This window comes from Chinchilla lanigera, unplaced genomic scaffold (assembly GCF_000276665.1).
Source record: "Chinchilla lanigera isolate Chin_1 unplaced genomic scaffold, ChiLan1.0 scaffold00090, whole genome shotgun sequence".
Lineage (NCBI taxonomy): Eukaryota > Metazoa > Chordata > Mammalia > Rodentia > Chinchillidae > Chinchilla > Chinchilla lanigera.
This window is the reverse complement of record NW_004955491.1, coordinates 8,257,779-8,266,862: the sequence shown is the minus strand read 5'-3', so window position 1 is coordinate 8,266,862 and position 9,084 is coordinate 8,257,779. Positions and strand designations below refer to the sequence as shown.

The 9,084-nt window shown below is 52.3% G+C and overlaps 1 protein-coding gene across 1 annotated transcript; it reads right to left on the bottom strand.

Moving 5' to 3' along the window:
- Window positions 1-359: 359 nt before the first annotated feature.
- Htr5a (5-hydroxytryptamine (serotonin) receptor 5A, G protein-coupled) lies at window positions 360-8,831 on the bottom strand. The gene is made up of 2 exons (XM_005404860.1): window positions 7,494-8,831; window positions 360-2,437 (listed from the first exon to the last, which is right to left on the bottom strand). The coding sequence occupies exons 1-2, from the start codon at window positions 8,232-8,234 to the stop codon at window positions 2,105-2,107; spliced, it is 1,074 nt and encodes a 357-aa protein (XP_005404917.1). The 5' UTR covers window positions 8,235-8,831; the 3' UTR covers window positions 360-2,104.
- Window positions 8,832-9,084: the final 253 nt, after the last annotated feature.

The window sequence follows — 9,084 nt, the reverse complement described above, 5'->3', positions numbered from 1 at the left end:
GCAGGCGGGTTAATTTATACTGAAAGTTGCAAAGTAGGAACAGAAGAGAAATAACCATGCCTCCTGCTTTTGCCCTAAAGATTCACTGCACTGAGGTTCCCCCCGTAGAGAATGATCAGTAAGAAGACAGAATCCACATGGTGTAGAGCACTTTGCCAGTATTTTCATAGGATTAGGACTGGGTGGGTGGGGGAACCTTTTTATATTCATCAATTTGTTTTTGGTTTGTTTTGGTACTGGGAATTGAACTCATGACCTTGCGCTTGCCAGGCAGGCGCTTGTGCCCGCTGAGCTATATCTCCGGCTATATTCATCAATTTGATCAAGATTTTTTAAAAAGCTCTTAAACAATTAATTCAAGCAAAAGCACATTATAAGAAACACTTGTGACTTTGTGGGCTCTCCCTTAGAGATAAGATGTGATCCCAGATTTCTGCTCCGTCTGGCGTGGACATGAAGACCACAGTTAGCTGAGCCGCTGATGTGAGTTGCGTGATCTTTGAGGCTGTTGCCCCAGGACTTCAGAGAACTTCTCCTCTCAGAGTCGAAAGCTCTTGAGGATGACACAAGCTGCACTTTTAGCCACTTGAAGAAATGCATGGGTTTGTAGGACTCTGAGGAGCTCAGCAATGCCTCATCATCTCTGTCCTGCCAGAGGTGAGTTGACAAATTGAGATAGCCTGGCCAGTGACTTCTCGAGAAACAAACCCGTCAATATACATTTCTAGGACCTGAAGTATTGATCCATATCTATGCTAGTAAGAGAAGCCACCAACCAACAAATCAGGCTTTTGCTGGCAACCAAGTATTCTGAGGTGTCTACAGAACTTCTCTGGTCTGAAGATTCTTGGGGTGAGTTGGGCCATCCTCTGTTTTTGGTGAGAAGTCAGCATGCACAAAATTCTGGACGGACAGCTGCCTGGTCTCTGCAAATTCTTCAGTTGTGTTTTTCTGGCGGTTCTTTCGCTTGGCCTCTGGAGATGGGGCTGTGACCAAGTGCATGTGGTTGTACACACCTGCCCCATCACCTGGCTGCCTCACCCCAACAATTACACAGCCAGTCTGCAGAGGGCCGAGAGCCCTCCTGACCTTTGTTTTACTTCCCATCACTTACTCAGGTCAGCCTCCCAGCAGACACTTGCATGCCAACAGCAGATCAGCTACAAATCAGTCGATGACCCTGCCAACGTGCATGCATCTGGCAGACGTGCCCTCATAGCCACTGGTTGTGAAATTGTATTTGAGAAGTCACCAACTTCACAAAAGTCATTTTACTCTAATACCAATCTGAGAATAAAGACTTTTGTCCAGAAACACTTCAATAAATTCCATACACATGAAACCCATAGCAAATAAGCAAGTTTGTGAGATGCTATGAAACTAGTAGATTTTTCCATTGTTTGTTAGTTGTTGCTTCAAAACGGGAGGATATATTTAATTTGGCTCTTAACACATGGTCTAAGTGGTTGGACTACGTGTTGGAGTAAACTAGCCAGTTGAAGCAGCTGCCTCTTCCATTGTGTGTGTGTGTGTGTGTGTGTGTGCATGTAGATGTCACAAACAAAATGCCAGGAATCACTGTCCTCATCGGCAGAGCTGGGTACTTTAAAATATTTCTAGACTACATTTTCTCGTCGAATATTGGAAGTGACCAGTAAGAGTTAGGACGTAGTTCCTGGGACCACATGAGAATGACTCCTGGAAGCTTAGGGTTATAGTCTCCTTGCAGCTTTTCCACCCTTCTTCACCTGCCCCTGTGCTCTGCCCGCTCCCTCCTGTCTGCATGATGGAGCTTCTCCAGGCCCACGCCATTGGCCGTGTTGGAGTGAACTTGGGGGAGGAGCAGCGGGCACTTGGTGGGCCAAGTTTGTGGCTACTGGTGCAGAGTGAGGGGCAGGAGACAGATGGGACACACAGGCCGCTGGAGCTTGGGTGAAGACGTCTCCCTGTGTGCCAGTTAGGAGATAGGTGAGCTGAGCTCTGAGACGGCCATGCAGCACTTGGAGAATTTCTCCACCCCCGTGGCTACAGGGCGCATGTGGAAGCGCATGAGAGCAAATTCTCACAGAGCCCAGGACAAAGGCATTTCTGCCCTCGGCCCTGGTCAGTGCTGTCTGGAAAAGAAGCTCTTGAAGGCACTGCTGTAGTTCTTGTTGAAGGCTGTGTAGATGAGGGGGTTGAAGAAGGAGTTGGAGTAGCCAAGCCAGAGGAAGATGCTCTTCCAGATGGCAGGGATGTCCCAGGAGCAGAGGGGGCCGACCAGCTCGGTGACGAAGAAGGGGATCCAGCACAGCACGAACACCCCGATGAGGATGCCCACCATGAGCGCTGCCCTCTGCTCCTTCTGCTCCCGCCACGAGTCCCCTTCTGTCTGGAAGGTGACGGTGGTGGGGCGGACCGTGAACACCATCTGGGACTGCTGCGTGGAGCCCTTCACCTGCAAGACACAAGCAGCAGCACTGTGAAGACCCAGCTCCCCACGCCCGCCAGGTTGAGCCCAGGCACTGGCCGCCCGGGCCCCGTGCATCTGCTCCGAGGCAAAGCTGGACTTGCCGGCACAGGAGCCTGACGGCTGTGGGACTCAGCCACAGACGGAGTGGGGTGAGCAGGCCGGGCTGCTCATGTGTCCTACGAGTGGAGGAGGATGATGTCAGTGGCCCTGTGTGCTCAACAGAGGGGAAAACAGCAACTGCAAGGCCTGGGGCGCATGGGAGTCAGCAACAGGCACAGCACACGGGTGCTCCTAACTTATGGTGGGTCCTGTCCCGGTGGACCTGTCACAAACTGAGAATCTCACAAGCCTTTGATACTCTGCCCTACCAGCATGCTAGCTCGGCAGCAGAGCACGCCACAGAGTTCAGGGTGTGGCCCTGTGTTCGCAGAGTGGCTGGGCCCTGCACCTCTCTGCCACTACTGAGCCTCAGGACTGAGGGTCCTGCCGCTAGTGAGGAGAATCAAAACAATAATTTTCAAAGGGCTGTGGATATAGCTCAGCGCTCTCTAGGTCCAATCAGCAATACTGGAAAAATGAAAGTGTGATAAATCTTTATAAAACTCCTGTAAACTTAGAACCAGATTTCCAAAATCTTTACAATGTTCTAGATTCCAGTGAGTCCTTTCTAAAGTGACAGCACACGGGTTGGGATGCTCACCTCTCTGGGTTTCTGCTGCTTTCTGTGTCCCACCCCCCCCAACGCACCTACATGTGTCAGTCACTGGACACTGTGCTGCCACCTTAAGTGGAGATGACACACCACAGCCCTCTCCCCGCTCCTGTCATCCGTCAGAGAGCTTCCTGCAGCATGGTCTCTGCCTTCATTTCCTTCTCGCGGGAAGCTGAACTCCCTGAAAAGAAAGTGCCTCTCTCCAGCCTGTCTTGTGTTCAGCTCTTAGGACAGTGGAACCACAAGTAGCTGATGACGCAGCAGGCTAAGTGTGAAGGAAGGTACTGCAGTAGGTGCATTACCTAAGTGAGCAAAATAATCAACCCAGCCAAGCCACGGGACCGCTCCCAGGTCAGCAGGTCATCCTCACAGGGGACGCTGCTCTGACCGTCGCTTTGCTGCTCTGACTCTAGCCTTCTGTGGCTCGGGAGGGCTACACAGCTGGCTTGCCAGAAATATTGTGTGTATCTGCTTGGTGCTAGACATGGTGGGGAAGTCTGTCTGGTTAATTTAAACCACTTAACTGATTCGTAACTGCATCTTTATAGTAGTGAATCTGACTTTTTATGACATAAAACGTCAGGTGGTAGTAAGAATACTGTAGTTAAAATAGCGTAGCTGATGCATGAATTATTGATTTTGTATGATAATCTTGATGGCATTTATTTGAAAAACAGTAAAATATCAGGTGATGAGCAATTGAAAAGAAAGTAAATATTGAAAAGCATAGTCCATAGCACTACAACCCTTAGAACACATGAAAAATAAGAAGTAAAATCTCTCTTTCTGTACCGTACACCTCCTATCAAAGACCACAAAAGGGTGAAACTCTTTCAGGGAAAGACTCCTAAGGGTAGTGACTCCATTCATAATAATTAGATAAATGGAAGTTTTCAGCATCATTTAAAGAGTGTCATAGTAAATAATGCCCACATGGGCTTTCAAGGAAAATTACAGTCAGTGTTCTCTGCCCCCAAATAATACCCTAACCATGTAGCCATGAGTAATCAAATGTCCTGAAGTTTTCCTTTGGTCAGCTGCAGAGGAATCTACTGACAGTTAATACTTCTTGTACAACAGTTAAGTTTTCCTGTTATACTTGCATTAATGCACAGTAAAATGATCTCTGTGTAAGCTGGAAGAGAAGGCAGTACCTAGATCCCTACGAAAGAGGGTTGGAAATTTTGAGACTTGCTTTCTTGATCAGAACTGGGAGACCTTGGGTCACAGCTTGGTGGGCCATCCAGCTCCTCCACATTCTGCTTCTAGCTACACTTGTTTGTGTCATACTTGTTCAGTGTCTGTCGTCCACAACTTCATATGCACAGCAGTATTCAGACAGGTGATTTAGAATGATTGAAAGAATAGGATACCATCATGTGAACCAGTGTGCTGTCTCTCTCTTCCCTTCCCTTCCCCTCCCTTCCCCTCCCTTCTCTTTTCTCCTCTCCTCTCCTTTCCCCTCCTCTGCTCCTCTCCCCTCCTTCCCCTCCCCTGCTCCCCCCTTGTCTTCCCTTCCCTTCCTTCCCCTCCCCTTCTCCCCAACAGGCTGGGAACCAAACCTAGGGTCTCATACACGCTAAGCAAATGCTCTACGACAGAGCTATCCCAGCCCTCAGTGAGCACTCTTAATCTCAGGTCTCCACAGATGAAACTTCACCTCTAATGAGAGCCAACAGCAGTACTGACAATGTGGACAGTCCATGATGCTCTCCCTTAAGCCTTGGCTGGATTAGGACAACAGGTATGAGATTGGGAACTAAACATTTCCACACATGCAGGGGAAGACTGGGGACCCATGACTGGTTCTAACCAACTCCTTGATTCAGGACAATTCATCTCAGTGAGATGCCTTTACAAGCCAGCCCGCTGGTGTTAGCTCTTTGCTTCTACAAGTCAGCTCACCAACAACGCATTCATGTCAATAAATTCCCATCAGAGTAACAGCCGAGAAATAGCTGTTCACGCAGATGGTGACAATCCACTTGCACCTCAATTGCCTGAGCCCCAGACCATGCCTTCCAGAAGCACTGTGTAAGACCAGCGTTCTGCTCTCAGCACAGGGAGAGTGGGCCTCACCAGACCAGCATGGTCTTCTCGCTCTGGCAAGTGATGCCTTTCTTTCCAGCATCTAATTTCTGATCTTCTATGGTGGTGCATCATCCTTTGACAGGTTCAAGGCCCGTCTGTCTCCTGCTGCCAGCTCCTGTCCCAGAGCCTGGTGCGGGTTCGGGCCTGTGCATACACTGAAATAAAACCCAGCAGATAAAGAAACCGGGAAGATGTGTTGTGGTTTCCCTGGGTAACACAGCTAGCTGGCAGCAGGACTGTATTTAGAAACTTTGACACCCACTATCACCGAGCAGTCAGCAAGCCGGTTTGCAATTATGCCTCAGCAGAACAGAAGGACAAAGGCACCCTCATTTTACACACAGAGCCCTGGAGCGTGTGGAGGTCTCAGAAAGCCAAGGGACCCATTTTCAAAAATGATCTGGCAAAGACAGAGGAAGGAAGCAGTGTGTGTGTGTGTGTGTGTGTGTGTGTGTGTGTACCATGGTCTCATAGTGCTGTGCTTCTGCTATTATCAAGACGAAGATAATGGGGCACCCTCCTCCTTTCACAATAAGCAAAAAGAGAGAACTGGAAATGACTTTCCTCTTAAACTTGGGGTTAGTGTTGCTTATTAACCGTGTTTGCCTGGATGGGTATCCAGTCGTAGAGGATTTCTGTGAAGAGGGCCTTGGAGATGACCCGGAATCTGAGTGTGCTCTCACACCGACCATAGGGAGCACCAGGCACTGTGATGGGATATCTGGCATCCTTCTGCACTGCTGCTCCTTGTTCAGTGTAGAAATCTAATATATCAGAGCTATATTCCAACAACTGATATTCTGGACATTTTGGTCTGAACAAATCTTGACTACAAGGCTGTCCTGTTCAGCAGCATCTCTGGTCTCTGCATGCAAGAGTCCACAAGCATACCGTCTCCAAGTCTGGATTACCAGAAATGTCTCCAGACTGCCCAAATGTGCCCTGGGATGCAATGTCACCCTTAGCTGGGGATGACTGTCATAGGTAGAAGGACAGGCGGCCTCTGAACCCTTCCCCACTCTTTCCTCTAGGAACCCCTTGCTTTACCTAGCTACATTTCTAGTCTCTCTAAGTTTTGGCAACTGAGTATGCTTGGAATTGGCCACCAACTATAGAAAATGCAGATACTGTAGGACTCACAAAGGGTGTCTATCTCCCTGGCCAGACCCAACTCTGCATAGGCAAAGCCTGTCATTCTGTTACTTCTCTCTGGAGCCCCCAATATGCACTCAGCACAGTATACTTAATTAAATGTGCTTTGCTGTCCCTGGGGCCCGTGTATGTTTCTGACCTGACTTCAGTATGTGAACGAGGTTCGGAATGAGCCTTGGTAATTAATACAATGGATTCTGTTTGGTTGTGGCTACAGAATCTTGCATCGTAGGGTCAGATTATAAAGAGTTAACAAAAAACAGGAAAAGGTGGGTGTGGAGGAAATAAAAAAAAAAGAGCCTTTATGGTTGCTGCAGTGGCTGTTGCACATTAAATGCTACTTATGGGGAGCTGGGGAGTTGTCTGTCTTGGGTTTTTAATTTCCTGCCGTCGCTTTCCTCATGATCGGGAGGGCAGACAAGTGGTCTTTGAGTGCGCACGTAGCGGATAGGGCCACAGGGACTAGAGAGGCAGTGCCACAGGGCACGGGGACAGATGCAAACACAGGCACCGAGACCTGAGTAAACAGGATTTGCAATCCTACATCAGGAGGGAAGGATGCTGCCGAGTGACAGTAACCTAGGTGATGCCATATATTGAAGATTGGCTGCTGTAATTTGCAAAGAAAAAATGGACAGGGACAAAACACTAAGGTGCTGTGCCTGAACTGTTGCGTGCTCTCCTGTGGAGTCTGGGCGCCTCCTCTCCCCGACACCCTGCTCTCGGCGTGGAAAGCTGCGGGTGTTTCAGAGGTGCAGGCCCTGGGTGCCCTAGGCACCTACTTCTGCACATGCTTTAAAGGATATTACAGTTCCACAGGGTTTTATCTCCCAGGGGGATGCAGTAGAACATGAAGCACAAACTCCTCATTTTATAGCTCAGGAAATAACTCATGAGATGCCAGTAGGATGAGTAGCTCTCTCATGTGAAGTTTGTCAGAGCAAACTCTCTGGCCCTTGGTTTCTCCCCAGCCTTTCCCTCCCTACACCCAAAAGTCCTGCTTTTCTCCAACACCGCGGCTGGCAGCCTGGGGTGCAGCCTGCGCAGATGCAAGTGAAGTACTGTTAAGGGTCGCGATGCACCCACCTCCATGGCTTCAGGCACGGGCGAGACGCTGTTGGTCTTCCTGGCGCCCACGCGGAGCTTGGCGGCCTTGTAGATCTTCCAGTACACGAAGAGCACCACGCAGAGCGGCAGGTAAAAGGCCCCCACGGTGGAGAACACAGCGTAGGAGGGCTCTCGGCTCACCTGGCACTCCTCGCGGTGCTCAGAGTACGTCTCCCCCCAGCCGAACAGCAGCGGGGCCAGAGAGATGGCAGCAGAGAGCGCCCAGGTGAGCGCGATCATCACGTTGGACACGCGCCTGCGGGTGCGGGTGGTGTACTCCAGGTGGCGAGCGATGGACCAGTAGCGGTCCAGGGCAATGGCCGTCACATTCCAGATGCTGGCTGTGCAGCACAGCACGTCGCATGCCACCCACAGCTGGCACAGCCGCCGGCCCAGCTGCCAGCGGCGCCCGGACAGCTCGTGCACCAGACTCAGCGGCATGACCAGCGCGGCCACCAGCACGTCCGAGACGGCCATGGAGGCCACCAGGTTGTGCGGGACGCGGTGGAAGGTGCGCACGCGGAGGATGGTGGCCAGCACCAGCAGGTTCCAGGCGAACGTGGCTGCCACGAGAAGGCCCAGCAAGGTCAGAACAAGCATGCTGAAGACGGAGAGCAGGGGCGGGCTGGGGCGCAGGTCCTCAGCACCCAGGCTGCGGTTAGGCTCCAGAGAGGACGGGGTGGAGAGGGCGAAGGAGGAGAAGTTCACGAGCAGATCCATCGCTGGGGCGGGACACCAGCGCCGCACACTTGCAGGAAGGGCCCTGAAGACTCCAGTCGACCCCCGCGCTCAGAAGCAGTGTGGATGTTCACAGCCTCTGGCCAGTGACAAGGCGTCTGGGGACCGAAGGTGGCCCCAGCCTCCTGCCCGAGCCTCCAGAGGTAGGGGGTGGTCTGGAGGAGGGCGCTAAGCTGCAAGCCAGTGAGCCTGAGGCCCCTAGAGGCCAGGACGGCAGGGTCAAGGAGCTGGGTCACATGCCGCGGGTCCCTCACCTCGGCGGAGACGGCTGTCCAGTAGCTCAGAGCCCAGCATCCCGGGGTTGGCCCTGCGGCGAGCGGGTGCCGGGAGCGCTGCTGTGCGCCAGAGCCGAACTCTCGGCGTCGCTCCCGCCGCCAGCCCCTCTCCAGGCTGTTACCCGAAGCCTCAGCTCCTGGCTGGGGAAGCCAGGTAGGTGCCTGTGCCCGCGAACTGCCTCTTGATCCGGCCACGTCCCTTCCCCTCTCCGTCTGGGGCTGCGGCTCCAGGGAGGGGGCGCTGGCGCGCCCACCAGACCTTCCTTATCAAAGTGGGACCCAGGCCTACGTAAGACATCAGCTGATAGAGCCGCCGTCCCCGCCTGACTCCGCGCGCGGCTGTGGCGCTGTCCGCGGTGCCGCGCGTTCCCCGCGCTCCGCGCAGAGCTCAGCAGAACACGGCGGAGCAGACCCTGCGTTTGCCGCTGTCCGTGGTGCCGACACCGCCTGTCTGGCGCCGTGTGCTGTCCGAGGTCCTGCCGCTTTTACCTGAAATGGGCGCTCGAGTGGAATAAACTGGCCAATGAACTTCCGGTACCTGTCGTTCTGCAGGTGGC